At 36.0% G+C, this 26,929-nt stretch overlaps 4 protein-coding genes across 15 annotated transcripts in view; 2 read left to right on the forward strand and 2 right to left on the reverse strand.

Annotated features, from left to right (window-relative positions):
• The window catches only part of LOC134847973 (voltage-dependent anion-selective channel protein 2-like), a 342,992-nt gene that overhangs the window by 90,095 nt on the left and 225,968 nt on the right, over positions 1-26,929 (forward strand). The window lies entirely within an intron of this gene.
• Positions 1-26,929, reverse strand: part of LOC134847966 (sperm flagellar protein 2-like) — a 584,566-nt gene that overhangs the window by 20,302 nt on the left and 537,335 nt on the right. For 5 of the 9 annotated variants that reach the window (XM_063865271.1, XM_063865272.1, XM_063865273.1 and 2 more), the window contains 5 exons: positions 19,248-19,482; positions 18,918-18,971; positions 18,322-18,690; positions 4,563-4,759; positions 3,708-4,241 (listed from right to left, as the gene is read on the reverse strand). In XM_063865271.1, coding sequence (XP_063721341.1) covers positions 3,708-4,241; positions 4,563-4,759; positions 18,322-18,690; positions 18,918-18,971; positions 19,248-19,482 — 1,389 coding nt within the window. The remainder of the gene's footprint in view (positions 1-3,707; positions 4,242-4,562; positions 4,760-18,321; positions 18,691-18,917; positions 18,972-19,247; positions 19,483-26,929) is intronic. The other 4 variants (XM_063865270.1, XM_063865274.1, XM_063865275.1 and 1 more) reach the window with 4 other exon arrangements.
• LOC134847969 (ABC-type oligopeptide transporter ABCB9-like) lies at positions 4,781-17,930 on the forward strand. 4 transcript variants are annotated; one of them, XM_063865278.1, is made up of 15 exons: positions 4,781-5,559; positions 6,123-6,377; positions 6,667-6,894; positions 8,005-8,188; positions 8,472-8,650; positions 9,029-9,192; positions 9,714-9,857; positions 10,216-10,357; positions 10,832-10,996; positions 11,376-11,618; positions 13,115-13,309; positions 13,686-13,917; positions 14,865-15,013; positions 15,236-15,357; positions 17,402-17,930. In XM_063865278.1, the coding sequence occupies exons 1-15, from the start codon at positions 5,446-5,448 to the stop codon at positions 17,673-17,675; spliced, it is 2,790 nt and encodes a 929-aa protein (XP_063721348.1). In that variant the 5' UTR covers positions 4,781-5,445; the 3' UTR covers positions 17,676-17,930. The 4 variants fall into 4 exon arrangements, with proteins under 4 accessions (XP_063721348.1, XP_063721351.1, XP_063721352.1 ...); XM_063865281.1 differs by having other exon boundaries at positions 13,127-13,309; XM_063865282.1 differs by having other exon boundaries at positions 11,376-11,558; positions 13,100-13,309.
• Positions 21,695-24,258, reverse strand: LOC134847975 (rho-related protein racA-like). The gene is made up of 4 exons (XM_063865288.1): positions 23,576-24,258; positions 22,784-22,948; positions 22,337-22,487; positions 21,695-21,973 (listed from the first exon to the last, which is right to left on the reverse strand). Exons 1-4 carry the CDS (start codon positions 23,664-23,666, stop codon positions 21,826-21,828), a joined length of 555 nt encoding a protein of 184 aa, XP_063721358.1. The 5' UTR covers positions 23,667-24,258; the 3' UTR covers positions 21,695-21,825.

The following is a 26,929-nucleotide window of genomic DNA, read 5'->3' on the forward strand; positions in this document are numbered from 1 at the left end:
TTTAATAGGGTAGTTTTTATTGAATTTCAAAAAATTTCACAAAAACTGCCAAAGTTCAAATCCGTTATCCGTAACTTTTTTCTGCTAAAAGCAGGTTGTGGCCGGTAAAGTAGAGAAGATTCCAAAAATCAAGTTTCCCGATAGAAAATTTAACCTGAGAATCGGCATGATGTTTTCGAGTAGAGTCACCAAAAACGGTCAAAATTTCAAAACTTTCACTTGTTTGAAGGCCACAACTTTTTTCTAAAGAAAAATGGGCGTAAAAAATTACAAAGATAAGCATCCCATAACCTGCTGTGTCGATTAAACCTACGATATCAGATTTGGCAGGGCAGTTATCGACAAAAATCGAAAAATTGTTCAACAAATCAGAAAATTGACATTTCCGAGAATCATCGATTTTGTTTAAAACAATTGGGAGTAGCCGCTATGCAGAAGAATTTCAACCAAGCTGAAATTTCGATTGAACCCAAAAACCCAGGTTTAGCCGGGCAGTTCTCGAGAAAAGTCAAAAAGTTTCAAAACACGGTCAAAAAATCAAAACTTTGTTTTTTCCGAGGGCCATAATGTTTAAGCCCAAAAAATTGGTGCGTAGTCGCGTATTCAAAAGAGCTTACCATAAGCCGTTTTTTTGGACTGATTCCAAAATCTCAGATATGGGAAGTATTTTCCAGATAAATTCATAAAACTTAGAAACAAAACGCTCAAAAAATCAAAAAATTGAATTTTCCGCGGGCGATAACTTTTTGTGTAGAAAAATTGTGAGTCACTACCCCTTATTTCCAATTAACCAACAACCTCAGGTTTGGGCCGCTAGTTTTCGAGAAAAGTTAAAAAAGATTCAAGAACGATCAAACTTAACTATTCATAGGGCCCTAATTTTATGTGGAAAAATGTTTGGGCGTAGCCGTTTATGGCGTAGAGCTTTTCAAATCGGTTCTTTTCATTGAAACCAAAATCTCAGATTTGGTAGGTTAGTTTTTGAGAAAACGAAAAAAAAATCGCAAGCATCGGTCAATTATTCCCCCCACAGACTTTTCGAAGGCTGTAAACAAAAATGTAAAGCAAAACGAGACCACGGGAGCATGCAATAACACAACAACATTAGCGGTCTTTCTATGAATACCTCTTTTGGAAAATCGGCAGAAGTGTTTTTGAGAATGAAACTATTTTTTTATGCAAAAAGTGATAAAATTTTCCAAAGCGTCTCAAATAAAATAAAATAAAATAAAAAGCCCAATCCCATACACTTTCATATTACTTGCTTTTAGCGAACAGGATTTCTAGGGAAAAAAATGCCAGGCAAGACATTTCAAATTCAAATTAGCCACTGAACAAAAGTTACGAAGCGGAAACAAGGCCGACAATCTTTGAGGAGACATCACTTGAGCCAAAAAAAAAGATTTTGTAAACCCCCTGAAACTACCCTGTAGTAACTAAAACCCACACAGTAGCTAACTGTAGCTAAATTTGAACTTTCATGAAATTGAGCATGTCATGCATATGACATGCTCAATTTCATGAAAATCCAAATGTGATTCAACTGATTTTTTTTAAAAGTAGTTGTTAACCCGAAAAAAGTCTACATTCCGATTTGATAACGCTTGCTAATCGCAAGCGCAAATATTCATTCTGATCAACTTCTTTTTGACTAGTTTTTTTCATAATTGACTATTTTTACAAAGCAGAGAAATTTTTTTCAATACTTTGGAAATCCTCATAACAAGAATTCATTTTTGAAACCAAAAGCTTGGCTATTAGTCAGGCCGTTTAAACTCTTCTACTGCAAAGCGATTTTCATTTGAGTATATATGAGCTCACCCGGGTTGACCATCCAATAAAAAACTCCCCTCTCTTAGTATTTCTTATAGTAGGGAATTTCCGCTATCTAACAATTTTTTAATTTTTTTTAGTTCAAAAAATGCCAAAAACATTTCAATGTGTTTTTATACCGTAATTTTCGGTAAACACAACTTTGAAAAAATTTCATTTTTAGCTAATTATGCATGTGGTTTTAATTTATGCATTTCAAAAAAGTTCCGAAACAAAATGTTGAAATTTTTTTTCAAACATGTTTAGCGATTCGAAACTCTTTTCAAGACAATGAAACATCAACTTTGCCAAACCATCTCATTTAGCGTCAAACGTGTTGTATGTTGGGTTCAGATATTGTTTGGCAAATAATCTGTAAATAGCATTCAGCAAAAAGCTAACCTAACTCTAAAAATTAAAGGTTACTTCAGTAAACTCATGTGGCAAAATGCTAAACTCGGAGTTTTTGTAAAATAGAACTTTTAAACTGATTTAATTTTTGAAATGCCAAAAAATAATTTTGAAAATTTTTTGTAGAAAAAATCCCATCTTACAACTTTCTGGTGAAAATTTTTTATCTTACAATATTTTTATAAGAAAGGTTCCCTATTTTGTAACATTCTTAGAGCCTAATTTTCGGAGAAATAGAAATATTCTTATATGAAAAAATACGAGATAGCGATTTCCGGTCAACAGGAGAATATGGAATTTTAATGATAACTCCATGAACGAAATCTTCAAATAAACATCAAACGTCTCGAAGTTAAATTCCACTAGAAACCCATTTGTTTCCTCTTGAAAATGGAGAAAACCAAATAAAGAGCACATTATCTAAATGAAATAAAAATTAAAACTAGTACCTAAACAGCAGGGGTAGATTTAGAGTTTTCGAGCCCTCTTATAACACAATAAAGACCCTGTTGAAAAAAATTCTTAAATTTAGGAAGCGGTGATAAAGCGGACAAAAACTTGTTTCACTAGCTAATGAAGTACGTATAATGAAGCTATTAAGCCAATCAGGTTTATACCGTAAATCTTTAAGCCGAGTGTACAATCAGGTTTAAACCGAGTGAGCAAAAAGAAACAAAGAAAACGATAAATGGAAATTATACAGAACTGGAGTTAGTAAAATTAAAACAAACAGAAAAACAAATTTTGAATGGAATAGGTATTTGATACGCAGTCGTGATCAAACTATATCTTTTGGTTGCCGAAAAGGCAGATTTGAGAAAAATGATTCAGTGATTCTGATGAACAAATTGTTTACAGGAAAAAGTCCGAATTGAAAAATGTTCCAAAATGACAACGCTTGCAAATCTCAAACATCCTTATCGCATGCGTAGAAACTCTGAACACTTCAATGGACAGGTTAAAAAGCTACCCAAAAAAATTATAAAAAATCACTAAAATGCTAAAATTAATTTAAAATTTTTTAAAACAATAACTATAATTCCTGAGAAATTCTCACAAATTAACTATCTTCAATAATGGGGCTTAAGCTAAAAAATTCAGAAGAAAATGAGTACTGGAAATAACCGACAGAAATAAACAACAAACGATAGTCCGAAAAACTTTGTTTCGAACCACAAGCTTTAGTCGTTTCAAGCAGGTGTATTACCTCGGCGCCAGATACGCTGGACCTTTGATTGAATTCGAATTTTTAGACAAGTGCAAAGCAGAGCTTCGCACCACTTGCATTATAAAAATGAATGACTCTCACTAATTGCAGACGAACCGACAAATCGAACAACCAAAACATAAAATTTTTCCAAAAAATAATACTAGAATTGCAAAAAGATTCAAAATCTTGGAAATTAATAAACGGCACCTTTCGAAATTCGTTAACAGCATAAATATTTGCCTCATTGTTAGAATTAAAAACTTTTTTTACTAACCTCAAGCAGCGGTAGTCTAGCATTAGCGCCGCCTCCCTCTTCGCCCTCAGTTGGCACCTTGCTCCCGTCCATACTCTTGTAGTAGTCCTTCAACACCTTCAGAGTGTCATAGAACTTATCAAGTTCAATCTGCATCAGAGTTATGTAATCATTAGTCAGGACTCCTAGACGATCAGGAAGCCACCCGTCGCTCATGATCATCTTCCGCTCCGCTTCCGCGCTTTGTTTTCTCTTATCCGAAATGTCCCATAGGAGCTCCTGAAGAGCGAATACTTTAGTATGCCACTCCGATTTGATCTCTTCGTCGTTTCGGACATCGTCGGGAACCAAGTTGAACTCCTCCTGGAGCTGAGATACATGAGCTTGTTTCTCATCCGGTCGCATCAAGTATGTCTTGAAGTCCTCCCGAACTTGGTGCAAGTAGAGGATGCTGAGTTCGCGGGACTCTCGGATGTTCTTGAAAGTGACTTGGAGTCCCTTGACATAAGTGTCTTCGATGAACTCCCATTGAGGAGCGAGGATCTCTGCAACCTCCTGGAACAAAATTGAATTCAAATATTTAAAATTTTAACCTCATATAATCAGAAAAGTGAAAAAAAAATCAAGTTCAGTATAAAAAATCAGCTAGACAAAATTAGTTAAAAAAACAATGGATAAATCCATCTAATGGTGAAAAAATTGATAGCACTAAAAACTAAAATGAATCCAATAGAAATTTCAATATACGCTCTCATTTTAAATTTGACAATTGACAGTTTGCCAAAAGTTGCCCAAGAAATGGGAATTTGTTTGGTACGTCTAAAAATAGATCAGAGTCTATGAAGTTACTGAAAGATATCTCCAAAGTTTGCATACCAAGTCCACAGGTTCCTTGACGCATTCCCAGTCATCATCCCCAGGCTGTGCGGGCGGAGGAGGTTCCGGGGCTCCTGCTGTCTCCCCGTCCCCTGCTGGTGGTGCTGGTTGAGGCACTGGCACTTCTGCTGGACTGGGACTCCGTTTAGTACCCTTGCCTTTGCCCTTGCCAGACGCAGACCGCTTGGAGTCAGAACCTGGAAAAGATGACTCACAAATCAAATCAAATAAATTCCTTGATGTGGCTATTTGATTGGTTATGGCAGCTTTAAAGAATCCATTGCTATCATATGAATAGTCTTCTAAAAGAGGGATGTAGAAATTACTATGATACTGAGATGACAAAATAAAATGAATTTTCAGACACAGCTTTCTGGAAAATGAGCGGTCAGTTATGGACCCATGCACAATAATTCTAAGATTTTAGATTCAAAAAGTATTAAGTTCATCGCCTCGTACTTTACATCGTAACATCGCGGCATTCATGTTGATAGGCATGATGCATTTTATAACGAAACTAAGAGATGTACAAAATGTTATTATTTGAACATCTTCGAATCAAAGAACAGTAAACAACAATACATTGTTGGAATCTGAAACCACTGAAAACAAACATAGCTCGGCGATTTCGCCCAGTCAACTGAAATATTGTTCAGAGTTCTTTGGTCAATTAATTTTCTTATTTCAGTCATTGTCTCTCGAATCATATATTTAATTTTCTATAAGATTTTTTTTTACATCAAAATGCATTTTTCGGTGAATATCATTCCAATGGTTTCTAAAACCTAAATAAAAAAATTTTAATTTTCGTATCGACAATAAGATTTCTGCAAAACTTTGAAATTTAGTTAGGAAAAGAAATAATAACAAAGTTTGTCTGGACATGGAGTACAATTTATCCAGTAGCAAGAAGCAGTCTAAGATTTCTGGCAGGTCTTTCGTGGGCATCGCGGTGGCACTCGCGGACGCTGCCGCCCAAACAGGAGTCATTATGCAAGTGAGTTGATTGGTAAAGTTTCATTTGTATCACAATTTGCGAAAAAATTAAAAAACAATATAAATTTCGTCAAAAAATAATTTCATAGCAAAAATGGTTCCAAAATAGCTATGCGAAATGATCTATTTTACCAGCATAACTCAAATCGGACTACCTCAATTTTTTTTATTATGCTAACAAGCCCAAATTGTTTTCTCTATGCGGCAGCTAAAATTATTTGCAGGAAGCGAGATCCTATTGAATTGTCTTACCCCCTGCCATTCAAGTAAAACTTTACCGTCTTTTCCATTGCAGCTTGACCCCCAATAAATTATAAACCTCCCAAATAATAACAAAATTCTTGGCGGGGGGGCTTTAATTTTTTGTTACTAAGCTGAGGGGCTATAATGAGAAAGAACCAATTTCACTGTGACTTGACCATGTAATAAATTGTTTCCAGCATAAGTCCACATTCATCACATTAATTTGTATAAATAACCATCATAAAAACACAATTTGGGAGATCGCCATTGGACAAAATATGTCTGATTTCAGAAGACTTTGACCATTTCTCTGTTTTTCAGTTCTACTATGGAAACATGTTTCCCTTCTATATCTACAGATACACCTATCAGTCCTCCTCTGCCGAGATGGTGTCCTACTCCGTCTTCAGATCCCTCTTCCTTTTCCTCGTCTCCATTCTCACTCTCGCAGACTCCCAGGAGTATCCGAAGAGGTTCCGAGAGCTGAACCACTTTGTACTCATCATTAATGGCGTCTTGGCTATTTCAGTTGTGGCGAAGATCTTGGTGTTCTACGGGTCGGCAGCATATGTTTCGGTAAGACCCTAATTACCTTTCGAGTAGCCTTGAACTTTGAACAAACCGACAGCAGATACGAGGACAAAGTTTCTTTTGCTTTTATTCCTAAACTACTTGTATTAATGGGCTTTTTTTGAGAAATTTTGGCACAAATCGAAACTGCAAGACAAAAAAATGGCATTAACACTTTAAACGAACGATTATGATGAGCCACACACTTTGATACCTAATGTTTGACAGTGAGAATAAATTGTGAATAACAAAAGTTTCGAATTATATTGTGTATACTGAATCATGATAATTTCAGTGGCTATTCTGGGAGAGCTGTGTCGTGTGTGTGTCATTCTCAGTTATTCACCCAATTACATGGCGATATGTGACCAACATAGACAAGGCACAAGAGAAGAAGAAGCAGAATGCAGACCAGCTCAGAAGGTCTTCTATGGACAGGGCCATGACTCTCATCGACGACAGCAGGACTGCCAGTTTCGCCGATAGTGGCCGAATGAGTTTCGCAGAAATACGAAGCGCAAAGGTAGGGGAAATACAAATAAAAAACCAGCAGAGTATAAACCAACCAAACTCCGCAGAGTATATAAACCAGCCCAAAAGTTACATCATTTGAATGAAATTTGCGTAACTTTCGTAACTGTTACATAGTTGTTACATAATATTACATAACAATTACGCATTTTCAGCTGGTTGATACTTCGGCTGTTTTATATTTTGGCTGGTTTATATACCACAAACTAGATACTTTAAAAAAAAACGACGAATATTTTTCATCCCACTAAAGTTGAAACAAAAAAAATTCAAAGTTGGTTTAAAATAAAAAAAACAAGACTGCTCGCATCAGGACAAAACCTTGAATGTTCTGACAGCCCTTTAACTGGTCTCGGATAATTTGGTAAATGAAAATTTTGGCAAAACTTCGAATTTTAGGCTGACAATATTAAAAATTAAGTGTTGCAATGTGAATCGTGTACGGAAGATTAAAAAAACCAAGTAGCTGCCTCAATTCAATTCGGAACGACTTTGTAGTGCAGGATAATAAAGCAAGCAGTTTAAGCCATACTTATGACAGGTTACTATAGTGGTGCGCACACTCAGCTGGCCAAATTCAGATCAAGCGATCAGTTTCCCGAGGGACAAGGGCTAGTAGAAGTAGTCTGAATAAAAATAACCACCCCGAGCATATATATTCCTCACTTTTTTTCGAAAGTCAGAACAAAAACATCGTTGAAATAGGAGATTTTTTTAACGTTTTGTCAAATTTTGCCAGTACTCTACATATGTTGCTCAATTAAATATCTAAAACTTCTCCAAAAACAACAGAAATTATTTAAAGCAGAGCAATGAAACAATTAAGTCGTTTCAGTAAGTCATTGATTGAATACTGGAACAGCATCAGGAACGCTCCCTTGTTCTTCTTCTGTTTCCTTTGATTGTTCCGACAAAATTTTAGCATGTTTAAAGACTTGTCTCTGGATTCCAGAGACCTACCAACGCACCAAATTGTGCCACTATCCCGTGCACAGCTTGGCCTCGTAACGAAAAAGGACATGTCACATGACATGTAATTTTTGAATGGTCGTTTTACACGACTGGAAAAACTAAGTCTATTAAGCAAGGTGGGAACATGTAGGTGGAAAAACTGCTGAAGAAGAAGGAAAACTGGGAGTTCTTCAAAGCCAAGAAACTGGTCGACCTCAGTTGGTCAGGCACCCTGCTGTTTCTCATTGGCTTCTTCAGTTCAGTGGCCTCGGGAATTGTGGAGATTTTTATCCCCTACTGTCAGGCGAAAATTGTGGGAATTGTGGTATCAACAAGTGAGAACTTAGATTTAAAATTAGCCCTTTTTTCAGCAAAAACTAGATTGATTCAATAACTAACTAACAGAACAAAAAATCAAAATTAAAACTAGAAAAAGTAGAAAAATTAAGATTCATTAAAGCGGTAGCATGTTATACTCGAGCAAAAACTACAACATAGAGCGTTGACTTTAAATAATTCAGCAATCGCTTTTCTGTTCAAGGGTCCAATGAATAAGCTTGATATTTAAACTACTCACTTCGATTTAAATAGATGTATTAGAGTTATTCCAAACATTAGGGCCTTTAGACTTGAACGTGAGTGGGGTTAATCCGAAGTACGTTCACTTCGTGATAGCGGTGGGACTGCTGATGCTGGCCAAGAGTGTCCTCATACTTCTGAGCAGCGCATTCCTCTCCAGAGCCAAGGACAGGCTGGAGTACAAGATACAAAGTGTACTCTTCAGCAAACTACTTCTCGTAAGTCTACTTAGAAACCTATAACAACGTCTGCCGAAAAGCTAAACAGGCTTTGAAAGCGTTCTGTTTTTGATCTACTTAATTAATTCTGTTTTTAATTCAATTAATTAAATGAACCACCTATTCAGACACTGCACCACGCATAGAAAAATAGTACAAAAACGGTTGAAAAAAAAAATGATCGAAAACTTTGCTTTGATTGTTGAGTCAATTTGTTTTGCCGCTTCGCAGGAGAAACAAAAGTTTCATGAAAACTTTTGCCTGTAAAAATCGGGGAAAAAAATAAAATTGGAAAAATGATCAAACAAACTATTAAAAACATTCGTGTGGATTCCTGAGTACGATGAGATTTCTTTGTTAGTGCTGAGTGTGCTTTAGGAGAAGCAGCCGTTCTTTGACAGGAGGAGCAACGAGAGCATCATGCAGAGGATCACGGGGGATGTGGAGAGCACTGCCTCCATCATCACCCACTCCTTCACCACCTTCGTCAGGTGCACAGTGAAGAGCATCGTCGTCTTCATGTTCCTCGTCGTATCCGTATGGTAAACACACTTCTCATTCTTCGTCTTTACTTACTTTTTGCCATTATTTTCCCCTTTTTCCGCCTTTCTTCATGTGTCTTATATCATGAGGCACTTCCACATTTTGAACAGGATAGCGCTATTTTCGCGCCTCATCCGTTACATCCTGGTTCCCTTGACATCACTTCAAAACCCGAAGAGACAGTGCTCCCCTTGGTCTGTCAAAATCAAGATTTAATTACAGAGCCCCATCAAATATTTGGCCGCCCAGTGGCTTTCAACACACGCCGAATTCTTGATTTTTATGTGGTCTTTAAGGGCTTTGCTGGCCGAAGCGATTTCTGGCCGAAGCGATTCCTTTAGTCCATGAAATATTTTCGAGTTACATCTTTTATTTCGGATCCACCTTCACGAACTTTCGCCAAATTATAGCAACAATTAAAGCCCATATAGAAACCTGCTCATTTGGAAAATGCTCGACTGTATATTGAAATGAAGTGTGATTGTATAAGTCTTCCCAAAAATCCGTCTTTTGTTTCCAGTTGGGAGTTGTCATTTGTGATGTTGTGTGCGGTGCCTGTGCTTATTTATATCACCATCAACTACACGTACAAAGTGAACGAATTGAGGGAGGAGATAGACGTCAACATCGACGATGGATTCGAACAAGTCTCAGAGTGCTTCAGGTACTACAATGTTAAGAGTTCGAAAAAACTACAAAAAGACATGAAAGTAATACGATAGAGAAAACTATAGATAGAAGTTCTAAGAAAACTTAGGCAGCCACGCCCAATGGAACTTTTCCTTCAAGTCGCAAAATTTGCATAAAACAATTAAAAGGACAACCGAATTGATAGGACTCAAAGTTTCACAAGGTTCAAGACAAAAACTAGACCCACGATAACTTGAACTCAACTATTAATTTAGTCTAAAATTAAAATCATTCCTTAGTTTTTAAGGAACAGAAGCAAAGAATCATTGAATCACAATCAGCTCGTGTTGCAATGATAATTCGAAGAAGTTAAAATTTTGCCTGTTTTCAAGGAAGATAAAGACTTTGAAGCAGTTCCGCACTGAGAAGTTGGAGTCTGGTCTGTTCACGAGGCGTCTCAAGGACATCGACAGACACAAGAAGAGTCTCAGCTACAGAATAGGACTATTCAAGGGATCTCTCAGTTTCATACAGGTAGTCATTATAGATATTAGTCTAATGCCCCTCCCACAATTCTTTTGAAAAAAAACCGATTTCTTTCAAATGGAAAAACCAGATCAAATTGAGAGAACTGTTTTTACGTGATAGTAACTTGAACAAAAAATTGAACAAAAAGTATATAAAAGTTAAACAAGCAAGAGCCGTCGATAGACCTCAAAATGAAAGACAATTTTTTGAGATAAACGCCAGGCTTATTTTTGTCCATTTGAAACACAATTCCCATCATTATGCTTGCCTTTTTTGTAAACCCCCAGTCTTGCGCGATGGGAAGGGGTGATGTCATCAATTTTGCCGCAGCGGTCCTTTGCTTCTAATGATGATTTGTTTAGTATTGAGCGGAGAAAGCGAAGACTACTACGACTCACTTGCACAATAATCTGTCAAAAACCTTGAAGAAGTAAGCAGTTGTTTAAAATCCGAGTAAAAGTTCTTTTTCCCCTGCTCTAGGTTGCCCTTCTGTTCACTATCCTGGTGTATGGTGGCCATCTGGTGATGAATGACCTCGTGGACGGAGAGTCCTTCCTCATTTTCCTCTTCATGCACCCGGACATGATAGAGGGCATAGAGGAGATAGGACGCACATTCACAGAAATAGTACAGAGCTACTTGTGGGTGAGGAGAATATTACATTCAATCAGCACAGTACAGCTTTCATTTTTTGGAACTAGAAACAAAACCGCACTAGTTTTCTATTCTGTACACAGTTTTCTAATCTCATTTTGGACTTCAGACGCAACTAATATAAAACCTCCAGTAATTTCAGAAAACTTCAGCTATAGTTTGATACCCACTCACGGTTTTTTTCGCGGTTAAGTGACTATTTGAGCAATTTCAGCCTGCATTTTTGCTTGTGAAAACCCAAAATTTATCTTATAACAGAAGAAAAAACGTGACAAAAGCGTGGAAAATGGAAAAAAAACGTGAAAAAACGTGGCAACGGCGTGAACAAAAAACGTTACTGAGGCGTGAAACATTTTGTAGCCTATTTAAGGCCATGCGTCTCATGGACACGCTGAACAAACTATACAACAGCGAAGAAGAGAGGAAGAAGGAGGAGAAAGTGGACCAGAGAGGGGGCTGCAGACCCCGGGGAGGAGGAGGAGACAAGAGGAGAGGAGGAGGAAACAGCAGAGTGGGGCAGTGGGGAATAGGGGAGATAAGCGACAGGGCGACCGTAAGACGCCTGAGAGGCGACGGAGATATTGAGCTACAAATAAGAAAGCGAAGAACTTGGGTAACCGCTTCTATTGTTAAGTTTCTATTACATAACACGCAAGGGCAAAATATATCAAATTGATTCCTTGGATGTGGCGAAGAACGGTCAGAAATCATGAATTGAACAAAATTTAAGTTTCAAAAATAGACATACAGAAACAAGGATAGCCGATTGCTGTATAAATAACACAGAATGTTCCGATCATATTCGTAAAAAACTTCAAAAAACGGTTTCTTCTTTTGTTTTCTTCAAATTAGTGTCATTTTAGCGAGTAGTGTGATTTGAGAACTATACAAACGCATGATAGGTTAGTGATTCAGGCAAGATCGACAGCATTTTTCATCAACAAATTAGTTATAAGCAAAAAATGAAAGAAAAAATGGTCATAATTTTTGTACAATTGCTAATATATTTTTTTTGAAGATCTTTAAATAAGCGTTGAATGAAACATCTAATCTTCTTGATAGCTAAATCAACTTTTGTGAGCCTAAAAGAGTTTTAAAAGTAGTAAATTTCCAGATAACGAAAATTACTCGATCGCATTACTCGCTCGAAATTGAACGAAATTGAACTCAAAAAAGTAAAACCCGTTTTTCTAGACGCTAGGACAATTTTTTGAACTTTTTCAAAATTCGCTCGAATAACGGCTGATAGGGCTTCAATTTTGTACATCACTCGACTGTTTCCGATGATTAGTTGTGGTACCTGATTTTGCGTAAAAAAAAACTAAAACACAACCGAATACAAAGTTCCTCCCCATTTTCAACGGTCGGAAAAAAAATTTAGCAAAAAAAACAAGGATATCCGGCTACTGAGCAAGTTGCACAGAATGTTCCAACCATAGTCTTAAAAATAAGAAATTTTTTTTTAAAATAGTGTCGTTTTTTTTCTGTGTGGTGTGATAAAAAAAACCTGAATGAAAAATAGAAATAAAGCAAATGCGACAGTCATAGTCAAATAGGCCAATTGGAAAAACTTTTTGCAGAAAAATAGCAAGAGAAACGAAAAAAAAATGTAATAACAATTTTAAAATTTTTTGTATGTTTTTTGCAGAAATTTTTTGAAGTTTTGATTCGCAAAATGGCGCTAAAAACTCCAAAAATTAACTTTACTCGAGAAAAACTAAGTTTAAAAAAGCTATTGTGAGCCTGCATGCTCACCCTATTAGCTCGAAATTAGACCAAAAAGCAAAATTTCAAACCGATTTTTCTCGACACTAAAAAAATTTTGGGAACTTTTTAATGTGGTTCGAATCACGACTGGAGGTAAAACTAAATTGGAAACTAAATTTCAGAACTAAATCGGAGCTCAGGAAATCTTCAGGAAAGTTAAAAACGTTCAATATTATACAAATAAGAGAAAATTTCGCATAACTTGAAATTAATCAATAAGCGTTAAAAAACTGCTGTGATAATTATGATGAAATGAATCTATACATTCAGACTAATAAAAAGGTAAGCTAGTTGAACGCAGTGATTAAGTTCAATATCTCGTAAAAGCTGTTGCCCAATGAGCAACGTCTGCAGATCAGCCCCACCCTCCACAGACCAGAAGAGGTCAGGGGGTCAATCACATTCGAGAACGTGCAGTTCGCATACAGGGTCAATAAGCCGAAAGGAGGAAACAGCAGTAACACCAGTATTAAACTGAACAGTGGGGAGAGCTCTAATGTGCTGCAGGATATATCGTTCTCTGTCGAACCAGGACAGGTAAATAATGATGCCCTGTTTAAACATAAAATTTGCTCAGGCTAAAAACCTACAGACGCTTTAGAAACGCCTTTTCAAGGCCAAATTACCATTACTAATTGACGAGACTGAAATATTGAACAGAAAAATCTTCTGAAGTAGTTGAATAAAAGACAATTTCAAATAACATATGTGATACGAAAACTTCTAATAGATTTGTTCTCTTTAAGGGTCTATTAGAATCGGCGGAAGTCTGCAATATGCCAATATGCATCAATTTCATGGAAATTTGAGACCGACTGAATACTAATCAATTAGTTTATTAATATTCGACCTTAATCAAAATAATCAAATCAGTTAATTTCTTTGTGAACATCACGGATTCCCAAAACTTCAGGTGGTGGCGCTGGTAGGTCGAAGTGGCTGTGGAAAATCAACCTGTCTGAGACTTCTATCTAGAATGTACGAGCCCAACTTCGGTCAGATTCTGCTGGACGGACGTTCGATCCAAGACTACGAGTCTGGCTTCTTCCACCAGCAGGTGGTGCATGTAAGCAGTGAAGTGGAACTACTCAATAGGTCCATTAAGGAGAATGTCCAGTATGGCATAATGGGCGCCAGCGAGATCGGTAAGGCACAGAGGAAGAAAACTCTTGTTGTTCCGACTTTCGTAACGAAAGTAACGGAATATTTGTGCTCGGGGTGGGTTTTTTTTTCTTCAGACAAATTTCGACATTTTAACTAGCCATTTTTGACCGAATTTTTTATCACCATTCGAAAACTATTCTTGTCCTGAGCTTAAAATTGAAAAGAATATTCACCTGTGATCATTTTTCGTAAAGTTATGAGGGTTTAAAGATTGCCATTTTGGCCAATTTGGGACAATTACCGCGCGATATATTTCGCGCTATAACGCGTATGCGAGATTTAATCCGTCTTAGAAATCGTTCCAAATTGGTTCAAGATTGAATGTCATAATTGATTTGTTAATAGAAGCAAAATCTATCACTTTGAACTTAATATGGCGTGTGGGAGAATGTTTTCACAAAAAATCTCTAACTTTTTAGAAAAAAAAATGTTAATTTTATTTTATCACATTTAAAGTTTCCATGTTATTACAGCTCCATAGACCTCAAAAGGCAATCGGAACATTCAGGGCTTCGCCCTGATACGAGCAGTCTTGTTAAAAATTTCTACCCGAAACCCATAATAGGAACCTTAGGCATGACTCAACTGCTTGAAATAAATTTTAAGGAAAACGTTTTGGAATTGATATAGCTAAATTACAAGGCATTGGAATTGGAAAGCAACTCTGGCCTAGCGTGGATTGTTTTACACAACCTAAATGCTCCAAAAAAGCTTACAGCTCCTGAAAAAACTGAAATCCAAAGTTTTCGGTTACCAAATGTTTTTTTTTTAACATTAGGGTCATAAATTAATCTAATAATACATCAAACAGATGAGGGTAAAATTAAACCGGTAAAATAGGGCTGAAACGCTTACGAAATCGATAACACACGCCGGATCAATATACAACTTTCCAGCTGTTCTTAATGTTTTACTGGATGCTTTCCAGATCTGATGAAGGCGGCGGAGGACAGCAATGCGAAGCCGTATTTGGAGGAGTTCTACTCTGCGTGGGAGGAGACCAAAGTGGCCCACAAGGTCAACTCCAACAAGGAACACAAACTACTCCTGGGAAGGGCACTCATCAGAAAACCGCAGGTATCACCACATTTTTAACACCTTTTCGCGTAAACATTGACACGACTTTTTGAGGACTCAACTTCATTATGTCAAAGGAAACCTACCCGTTTTCTGCGGCATCTAAACGTTTATTACTATTGCCTACACAGCGCCGTAATTTTGAATTCAAAACATCGAATCTTAGAACAAAAAAAATTGCCACCGTTATATATTTTAGAACAAAGTCTCTGTTTATTATAGGTGGTGTTGATTGATGAAGTGGCTATGAGATTGGACGCTGAAATTGAAGAACTATTTGAGAAACAGCTTCTCAGGAGCTCCAGGAGTGACAGCGTGTCAGACATCAACACAATCAAAAATGGGTGAGAAGAAAATAACCAGGTTCTTGGAAATCCTTATTCCTAACTCGGATAGCCAGATGCTTTGCAACTTCGAAAATAACTAAAAGAATAAAGCTAGCGCTGAAAAAGCAACAATAAAATGTGAAATAAGCATCGAAAGAAAATTTACGGTAAAAAAGCTATAAAATACTTGAGCAGAAAGCTTTTAATTCGAAAAAAAATTTTTAAAAAAATAAAGAGCCGGTCGCTTTGCAAGTAGCACAGAATTTTCCGATCACATTCATAAGAACCGCAAATAAAAATTCTTCAAACTGTTAAGTTCTTTATATTAGTGTCGTTTTTTGTATGTGCTGTGATGACAAAACAAAACAGAAGCGTATAAAGTTAGTAAATTAGGCATACTCGACAATCCTTGTCTCCAAAAAAAAGAATAAAAAACAAAAAATGAAAAAAAAATTCAATTTTTTTTCTATTTTTGAACACAACTTTTTAATCCACCAATAGGGACACAAAAAAATTCAATCAAACGACGAAGGATGAGGTCACTAAGCCGATATAATATAGGCAAAACTTAATAAACCGAAAACAAAGAAGGAAAGGAACAACATAGCCAACAGATAGTTGGCAAAGAGTCATGAACACAACGAAACAGAAAAACACTGACTTGATTTTTGAAAAACTGCGAATTTCAAAGAAAAAATTATACGACCTTGAGGCTCCTTAAGCTTCAAAAACAATTTTTTCGACACTTTTTTTGATAAAATCAATTCAATTTGAGAAAACTGAATCAATAGGTAAATTTTTTTATTCCGCTGGGAAATCTGAAAATTTAAATCAAGTTTCGAAACTAGAAGCCGGTCAAGTTTTTCAAGACCTCTAACTTTTTTCTATTCGATAGTTTCGTATGCATTCTTTTTAGCAAAAGAAATGATGTTAAAAAAATCAAAATTCAAACCGCGAAAAACCAAATCTTAGTGTGAATAAATTTAAAGACTTTTTTCTGAGAAAAAAATTATTTAAAAAAAATCACTAAAGCCTGTATGAAAGTATTTGATACGTTCAAAGCCACTTAAAAAAAGGAGAAATTTTAACAAATCGTGTTGGTAAAATTAAAACCATCATCAAAAGCTTATTTCGAAAATGACGGATATTTAAAATACTAACACGCTCAAAATATGTCTGTTGGAGTCTTTCTATCAGACAAGTTTAGTAGATGAGTCATGCGAGCAAATTTTTTTACGGAAAAAAGTCTAGTACTCGGTTGCAACGCAATTTCTATAGCAAGTTTAATTTTTTAAGTTTTCTCTAAGGTACCTAAAATCGGATGGAACTATTGGTACGCAATAGTTCCATCCAGTCACATGGTGACAGGGTCGGAACAATCAGACTCGGTTAGTCAGTTTCAAATATTTTTTAGTAAAAAAAATCAGTTGACCCCTATTATACCGTACACCATCTCGGGGTGGCAAGTAATTATGGCCTAGGGTACGCAACATCCGGTACCTCAAAGAACGCTCGTAGGTCATCGATTGCAGTATCATATTTAAGCCTTTTCAATTGCAATTCGGATTTCAAAAAACCATTGGAAAAAATTGTCTCAAATTTTTACAAAAACAGGGTTGAGTTTTGGTCTCACGAAATTTGATGATACTAAACTTGCTAAAAGTAAGTTTGATGACGCCCAATTTAGTTCTGATTTAATTTCATTTCTGATTTTCTGCTTTTAACTTAAACCATTGAGGTCGGAACTTTCCGAGCTCCTGGCACAGCGACCGGCTCTCCTTGTTTCTTAATATTTTTGTTCAGGACGTTCTTTGCAGATTTATGGATGATATTTACTTTACCTTCTGTGACATCAGATGGAAAATAATGTTTCAAGCCTAACTTTTTTGGAAACTTGAATTTTTCAAAAAAAAAAACTGCTTTTCTTGAAAAACACGTTGCGGCACAACGAGTGGGAACAAATTTGTTTATTCGGTGGCCTGAAAAACATCAATTTGAGCGCCCAAAATACGATAATCTCAGAAATCTTCTAGCGTTAAAAAGATCCAATTTATGATTTCAGCTACCACCCTACCATCATGATCATAGCACACAAGTTGAGCACCATTCAAAAGTCAGACAAGATCATAGTGTTGGACAACGGCAGAGTAGTGGGGGAGGGAACGCACGAAGAGCTGATTGGGAAGTGCAGCGTTTACCTGGAGATAGTGCGGAAACAACTGAATATGATCCACAGTACAGAAAGGAGGAAAAAGTATAGCAGTAAAATGCAACCGCAGCTGAGCAGATCGAAGAGCAGCTTCAAGTCACAGTCCAGTCCTATTAAACACCTTTAGAGTCCAACTGTCAGAGTGAAATCCGAGCAAAATTAAACGGAGATCCAAAAAAATTTAACGAAAGCGAAAGGAAGTCGAAATTTCTCCTGTTTATAAATTGAACAAAAACTCTAAAGATTAGTTTCTCAGCGCATAAGCGTTCATTTTGGGAATTATAGTTTAGCCTTCAAAATTATTGTAAAAACTCCCTGAAACATAACATTAATGGTAGAAACTTATAAAAACGTCACCATCGACTTACAACAAATATCTGCGTAAAAAAAATCTGCGTTTACGTTAAAGGTAGAAATGTGTAAACATGTGATATTGCCTGAAGAAATATCGATTGAAAATGACGCGCGCATTTGACGGTGTTTGTGATTGACTTAGGAGAATGTAAATTTTAAAGTATTATATAGCTGCCATGAAAAAACGGGGCACCCGCTCAGGGGCAAAAGAACGAATGATAAGCGAAAACTTTGTCAGCCAATCAAAATTCAGTATTCAAAAATTCGAAAGAAATAAGCGATAAACATAAGACAGTTTTGAACAATTTGATTGGCTGAAAATTTGCGCGCATTCGGTCCTTTGCGCGTGAGAATAGGCCGAAGATCGATTAGCAACAAATATGAAACAATTGATGACGCCGACTGCCGCTTTCAAAAACCTTTTTTGCCCATCGTATTGTTACTCGAAGTAGTTTGCCCTGTAGAAGCCACAGTCGATTTATCTCCAAGTCCCCCCATACCCCCCGTAGCACCCGCATTAGGGGGTGCATTATTTGTTCCACCCGGTGCATTAGCCCCGCCCCCAGCTGTTACTTGACTGGCAGCTCGGCTAGAAACACTATTAGCCGCAGCTGCTAAAGCCGCCGCATTTGTCGGATTAGCAGGTCCGCCTGCTTGAGAGGCGGTGTTTAAACCCGCCTTTGCAAGGGTTGTTTTGCCCAAAGATTGCTGCAGGGCTTTAGCTCCAGTTTTGTTTGGGGCATTTGTGGACATTGAAGTGCCAGGCGCGGCCGGCGGAGGAACAGCTGCTATTTTTGATGAAATTGATCAAAATTTACAAAAATACCAAGTTTTCAACTAATGAAAATCAAAACGGAACAAAGTGTTAGAAAACACAAATTACAAATTATATTGATGGTAAGTGGCATGAAAGATAGTTTAATAAAATTAAAAGTGAGTCAATTACAACAAAAACAATTCCAAAAAGATCTTGGAACCACATAAAAGGATGTTTAACTTCTACAAGTCGAGTTACCTGAGTCTGGATCTTGAAGGATTACTGCCATTTTAGACGAAACGCCTGTTTTCCCTACAAAATCATCAGTCGTGACTTGAAAATACTTGACCCTAACTAACCTGCTTATCGAGAAAACAGCAGTATGAACGTGATTTAAGAAATATAATTGAAGTTAGATACTAAATAAGTTTAAAACTTAAGCTTAAAGAAAATACAAAAACTGGTCAATCAGCAAATAAAGCATAAGAAAGACCAATTCACTAACTTTAGAAGTTACTTATTAACTCTCTAAACTTCATCTAAAATTCGATTAATAAGTATCCGAACAAACAAGAAAAAACAACTCACTGCCTCGTTTGGACTTGGGACTTCCCCCTCTGCTCTTGCCCCCCTCACTCCCCACACTTCCCTCTCTGTCTCCGCCCTTGCCCCCTTTGCCCGTCTTCTGAGACGCTCCCCGTCCTTTGGGGGAGGCAGATCCACGGGGGGACTTCTTGCCCTTCCGGCTGGCCTTCTTGCTGTCCGGTTCGGCTGCGGTGTCTTTGTCAGATCCAGCGGGAGTGCTAGGTTGCGCTTCCGTTGGCTGAAAAAGTAACGGTTGAAGACCAATTCTTAAGTCAAGGCTTTAAAAAAATCAAGTCAAAGTTAAATAAATTGGAAGCGCCAAAAACATAGGATTATGTACTCAAGATTCATGTGCAATAATGACTTTAAAAAGCTCCACATAACTGCTGGACAGACATAAGCACAGGATTCAAATGGATTAATAATCAATTCATTACGGGGCCAAACTGTGCACTGGATAGGCGTACAATTTTGTTCCCAATTAAAAATTAACGGCCGACGGATGTATAGATAATGCAAGAAAACAAGACTGCTCGTATCAGGGCGAAGCCCTGAATGTTCCGATTGCCTTTTAAGGTTTATGGAGCAGCAGTAATAACATAAAAAATTAAATGAACTAAAATAAAATGAAAATTTTTTTCTCTAAAATTTGAAATTTTTTAAGAAAATCATCCCCCCACACGCCATATAAAGTACAAAAAGATAGATTTCTTTCCTTGTAACAAATCAATTATGGCAAATAAGCTTCGTTCAACCAATTTGGAACGATTTATAAGACTGATTAAATCTCCGCTTACGCGTTAATAGCGCGAATTATATCGCGCGCTAATTGTCCCAAATTGGTCAAAATGGCAATATTTAAACCCTCATAACTTTACGAAAAATAATCACAGGTGAAATATCTTTTCAAATTTAAGCTCAGGACAACAATACCGTTTGAATGATATAAAAAAAATCCGTCAAAAATTGCTAGTTAAAAAGTCGAAATTTGTCTGAAGAAAAAAAAACCCACCCCGAGTACAAATATTCCGTTACTTTCATATCGAAAGTCGGAACAACAACTCTCGTATCAGAGCAAATTTCCACAAATAACGATCGTCCTTCCATATAAAAACATGTTTTATATACACAAAATTACTAAATGATGAAGCCGATCTCGCCTCGGAAATTATTTGGAACAGTTTTATCAATTATTTTGGATTAGTTAGAGTATTATAACCAATGTTAACCTCGCCGCGAAGAGCGATTGGCTTCTCTGCGTACTAGAAACGTTTGTTCACAAAAATTGATGAAATAGTTTTCCGTTTTGCTAGACAATTTTCTTCAAAAACGCACATAAAATTACTTCTTTTTTTGTTTGTATATTTTTATATGCCCTAGGCAGTGAAAAATTAATTACAAATTTCAAATATGAAATATAATCAAAAGACAGGTCAATAAAAGCATGGAAATACTGAGTAAATACAGATTTGTTTTTTGTACTGACTTTAGCTTTAAAAGGGTCAAAAAAGTAAAAGAAAAAGCTTTAAAAAATTGAAAAATAATGACCTTTTACCGGAATCTAACCTCAGTCCTTCGACAATAAAGTTCTTAAATCGTCTGTTCTGCACAACTGTGGCACTAAATTTTACAAAAACCAATCACTGGTAACTCAAAATTGAAAAATAAAATATCCTGACAAGCAGTGTTTATTGAAACAAAATAACTAAATTTTTCAAAAATAATGATTGCTTTTAAACTAGAACTATTTGAATCAATTTTAAGGCAGTATAATAATTTCGCCTTGATACGGGCAGTTTTGAGTGTTAATATTATGAGTTTTCTCAGCACAGATAAGCAACCAAAAATCAAAGTCTGAAAGATAAAATAAAAAATTACAGTAATAGTTCACAAAATATGAGAGGGGAAAATTGCTCTCGAAAATGTTTTCCGTTTTTTTTTTTCATCCAGACTCAATTTGATGACCGATATAACCATTTTGGAAAATATCGGCCAACTATTGTGCCCACAGACTTTTTCGAGAGCTGTACACAGAGGGGTACAGTTAAACAAGACTAAGGGAGTATGCAAGCACAGAAACGGTCTGCACAGAATCAACTTTTCTTACAAAGGTTCAAATTTTTAATTATTTAAACCGAACTATCGAATTGTAGAAGTATATTTTCTAAGCTCATATTTTCAAACACTAGGGTGGAAGTCAGAAGTTTTTTAAAATAGTTAGAAGTTGGCCAAAAACAACAAAAACCGAATCTAAAAACTCGAAACTGAGGGAATCAAATTTCACAGCTCACACGAGAAGACGCATGTAAAAATGTACTCAGTAATACTTCAATTTTTTTAGCTATCTTTTTCCAGCTAATAATACCTTGAATATTCCTGAGCTTCTAATTAAATCTAGAAACGAAAATTTAATTTAAATTAATAACATAAATTATGATATAAAACCCAAGCTTGAGGGCGAACAATAATAAGACGGAAATAGTATACAAATTGATGACTATCAAATATTGATTTTTTGTAAACTTTAAATTAAAGAGTTTCAATAAAGTTTAAACTTAATTTTCAGGTAAGAAGGATTCGCTCATAAAATAAGACATGTCTTCTGTTTTTTCCCTCGTTTCTTCTTCGGAGATTTGTACATTTTGACTGCTTCTGCGAACAAATTGTGTACATTTGTATTTCTCAGCGCAGATGTCTCCATGTAAAGTTGAGCTCCTATTTCTGTGCACCTAGAAGCGACGATAGATTTCAATAGCAGGCCACTAGCAAAAAATGTTCCCTGCTGGTTTCAAACCAATCACCTCCAAAACGTGAGCATTTGCTAAAAAATTATACCAAAGAAAAAAGTCTAGAACACGTTTCACTGAGATATATTACAAAGCTGGTTGATTTAATATCTCTAATAATATTCAGGAAAGCTTGTCTATTCAAAAACTCGTTTCGTTTATGACTCAGAAAACAGGAAATTTTGACTAGGATTTAAAAAATTTCAAACAATATTCTAATAAAAGAAACCATAACTAAAAAAAAACATTTTATCAAGTGTCTGGACAATTTGAACAAAGGCCATCTATAGTGATCTATCGCCCAACCTGGCCTGCCCTTCGGATGTCGTGACTAGTGCTTCTTCTGTTCCCCGTAAGTCACTCTTGTTTCCGACTAGTATGAAGGGCTTTCCAGGGGCGGCGTGTTTAATCTCGGGAGCCCATTTAATTTTGACATTTTCGAACGATGTTCTTGCATCTACATTCAGTTCGCACGGTCAAAAATTTGCACAAACGTTCCTGTGCCACTGTTTTTATTAGGCTTTTCAGAGAAAAAAAGACGACTGAATAATTTAAACAGCAGTTGTATCTAGCGAAAAAAAAATCAGTTTTCTATGCTTATTTCTTTCTGCTGCTATGTTTTCTTTTCTATCATGCCAATGTCGCAATTATGACACCGGATTCTTATTAACATTCAAAATCCTCGACATGTTTGTGTGCGAACTGATTCAACTCTTGATTCATTTCGACAGTCTGTGAGTGTTTATATTGTACCTATGGCGAATACAATGACGAATGCGTTAGCTTTGGGGTACTGCAGCTGTCGGATCCTGTCGAAGTCGTCACTGCCCGCTGTGTCCTGGATCTCCACTCTCACCTTCTTCCCATCCACCATCACACTGCCATGTGACACATCCATCACAGTCGGAATGTACGCGTCTGGTGACGTCATTCACATCACAGTTTCATTCAATTTTAGTGCGGATATTTTTGTAGTAAAAAAAGGTCTTTCTTCACAAAAGAGAGTTATTAACTAAAAAATTTTTGTTTCTTTTTAAATTTTGAAACTTTTAGCCCGGAAAATTTAACAGTGAACAATCGTTCCTTTGTGAAAGCAATAAAAAATTATGATGAAGCTAACGAATGAAGGTTTTTTATGATGCAATTAGCAATCTGTTAAAATTAAGCGAGAAAATTTTCGTAGGGTCATGGTTCACCCTAACCCTTTAAGAAAAAAATAAACTAAATTTTGCAATGTAACTATATAATCGTTCGATGAGTTTAATTTTATTATCACTAATTAGAATAGAATCGTTATGCTTTAGCAAGGGTTTTTGAAGAAGAATTAAGAAAATTAAAACTTATGAGCCTTGATTTGTTGCTTTTGTTAAACATAGTCATAGAAACTGAGAAAGAAATGTTGATTTAGATGATTTTTTTAAATTTTTTCGTCAAATGAGGTATTCAATCTCCAAAATTGTAGGCGTCTGATATTCCAGATATTCCAGATGAATTCGCTTAATGGTGTAAGTCATTATTATTGAATGATCTGGTTTATCTTGTGACCTGGAAATGAATTTCCGGAGAACATGGAACAAAGACAACTCTTGCCCACGACTCCATCGCCCACCACGACTATGGTCACTTCTTCGCCCATGCACAAAGTCACACAAAGGACACACCAAAGACCAAAGAAGAGGAGAGAGAGACGTCAAAGGTCAACCGAAAGGTCAACAGAATAGTAGTTAATGAATAAATAACAAGGATCAAGTTTTTTAATTACAAATTAGAAATGCCAGGAAAATGTGTGCAAATTTTTTAAGCTTTGAAACCAACTGTATATCAAGGAAATTAGCTACGACACAGTTAAGACAAGGTAACGAAGATAGTTTTATAGTAAATTGCGTGTTAGGGTATCTTGCATTAAGTTTTGAACAAATTTGATGTTTCTCTTACCGCTACTAGCTAGCTATAGATCAATTCCGACCAAGATGAATTAAACAGATAATCAAACGCACAATTTGAAAAGAGCATACTGCTGTCGCATAGCCAGATAAATAAAGCTTGATAAAATCAGGTTTCGAAAGACGAAATGGTGTTTATTATGTTTGATTCATGAGACAAACAATCGCAATATATTCTTCAATCATGAATAATTTACTAAAAACAGCAAGATGAGTTAGAGTTTCGAGTTTAATATTAGTGAGACAACTGAAGTTTGACTAATGTTGACTTTTATTGATGATGAACAAAGTAGACTATCTCAGGAGTACAAGAAGATAAGTATCAACATGCAAAAAGCTGTTCGGATCTCAGTTTTAACATTTAATTTGAAGTCTGCACACAATTCTTGTAAACTAGCCGACCTCTTTCAAGAATGTTTCAATTTAAGCATACGCTTGCAAGATTTTGCTACAAAACGCTCATTTGCAAGCATCTTGTAATATAGTCCTCTTTTGCCTTACAGGTTCACTGATATCCAGTCATTACGACGACAAGGTCGGGTACTTAAGTAATGGTTTGCATTCCGCATACATCGCTGCTGAAATCCGCATAATTGTGTTGAATTGCGCAACATTTGAAGTCGGATTTCTGATAGAACTGAAAGACAACTGTTTAAACACTAGGCGCTAGATCTGATTTTTGGCGAGCGAGCAAAAATTTGGAATCCAGAGGCACTGTGGATTTTGGAGACAAATGCTAGGGCATGCTTGTTTTGGATTCCGCAGATAAACTCATTTTGGCAGTGCGAGCAAATTGAAGCATAACTGTCAGTGGATTCCGCAATCGTTTTTTTTTCTTTTTAGTTTTTTATTCTATAGTTCGAAAAAAATGTTTGTGAAATCCAATGACAAAAAACAAACTGCGGAAATTACTGACAAACAGTAGAATCTAGCATCAAAAGGAAAATTTGACTGCGGAAGCCATTGACAAATTGGTGGAATTGAGTGACAATTAACGGAATTCACTTCATTGGCCAACACCCGTGTGTTACCGGAATCTAATGAAAAAAAATGAATTGACGGAGTTTTGTGTAGGCATCATTTGTTTGTACATTTCACTAAAAAAGTCTGTATCACACGCAAAAGATGTGTCTGTGGAATCCAGACGCGTGAAAGCACAAATATATGCTTAGTTATAAAACCGAAATTGGCGCCGACAATTTTACCTACATTTTTACCGACAATAATAAAACCGACAATTTTACCTACATATCTTGACCAAAAATTTTCACACGTAAAATATTTTTTTAAATTGAGCACAAATTATTGGAATCTTTCAATTAAAAAAAAAAACGGTTCTTAGAAGCTTTCTTCAGATACAGTTGAAGGTCATCTCGTCTGAGCGTTCAGGCCAATACGAGAATGAAGGTTTATTAATATGAGTCACCGTGTTATAATAGGTTTTTGCGCTGGTTAAACGTAACAATTATCGTATTCTGACAAATTGGAAAATCGAATCAGATTACCTGCTCAATGTAAGATATCTTTTGGAACATTTTGAAGACGTAAATCACTACTTAAAGTGACCACTTTTGGGTGGTCATGGAACCAATGTCGTGAGGGTCCGATTTGAGTCCACACTAAATCTGCTACTGATGGATTTATCTTGAGTTTATTCTTTCTGAGTGAACATTTTGTAAGACTTTTTCATGAAAAAATAAACAAAAAAAATCATCACGACCTATATCAGAGCCTGAATTACGTTCATTGACTCTTAAAAAAAACGTTTTAGGCAAACAATTGAATTGAAAGTAAAACATTGGAGCCATAGAACACTCGAAATCATTTGCAACTTATCGAAAATAAAACAAAAGCAATTAAAAATGATCAATATGCGGTTCATACTGGCCCTGAAACTATAAAATTAGTTGTATTTTTTAATGGCAAAAAATAAAATCGCTTTACTAATACGCTGGTTTTTGAAATCATGACGCAAATTGAAGATAAAAAACTGTGCAGGTAAATGTGCGATCCCAGTTAGAAAAAAAGTTCATCTTTACTTATGCAACTATCTAAAATTTATTTCGAAAATTTCACTGTTCTGATTAATGAGCTAATCGCTTGTTTTTTTGCTTTGTTTTATTTGAAAACTGCGTAAAACACAAAAACTAAAAGCCAATATTTAAAAACTCGAAAACAAAAGTGGTATTTAAAATCTTACTATCAAGGTGAACTCTTGCATATTCGTACAGTCTGCTTGAACAATTGATCCAATTTTCGACAAAATTAACGGATTATTTGTGCTCGGATTATTTATGAGTTGAAAGTAAAATTGAAAGTAAAACATTGGAGCCATAGAACACTCGAAATCATTTGCAACTTATCGGAAATAAAACATAAGCAATTAAAAATGATCAATATGCGGTTCATACTGCCCCTGAAACTATAAAATTAGTTGTATCTTTTAATGGCAAAAAAAGTTTATTACCGCTTATGCTGAGAAAAGTTTATTACCGCTTAAAAGCTTTTGATGTTGTGAGCTTAATACTTAAAGTTATTTCTACTGCTACCATTTTCCCTCACTTACTTTGAAAATTGTCAATTTGAGATAACTAGGGCGCGGTATACTTCGGAATATTAACACTTCAGCAGCGACTTGATGCTGCTCCGAAATCATTCAAAAATAATTGAGGAGAGTTATTTGGTCTTTTAGTATGTTACTAGACGCTAAATGCAATTGATTTTTTTTCATAGATGTACGGGGGAATTTTCAAAACAAAAATCAGAACAAAACATCGATTTTTTTCTTCATATTTATGGAAAAAAAATATTTAAATTCAAAAACCATTTCATAGAGGTTAAAGAGTAGTCGGAGCTTTCATGGCTTCGCCTGATACCAGCGGTCTTGTTCCATTTAACTTTTGCAAAGATAAATCGACAAAAAAAATCAAATTTAGATGGACAATTTTTTCCTAAA

Source organism: Symsagittifera roscoffensis, chromosome 6 (genome assembly GCF_963678635.1).
Source record: "Symsagittifera roscoffensis chromosome 6, txSymRosc1.1, whole genome shotgun sequence".
Lineage (NCBI taxonomy): Eukaryota > Metazoa > Xenacoelomorpha > Acoela > Convolutidae > Symsagittifera > Symsagittifera roscoffensis.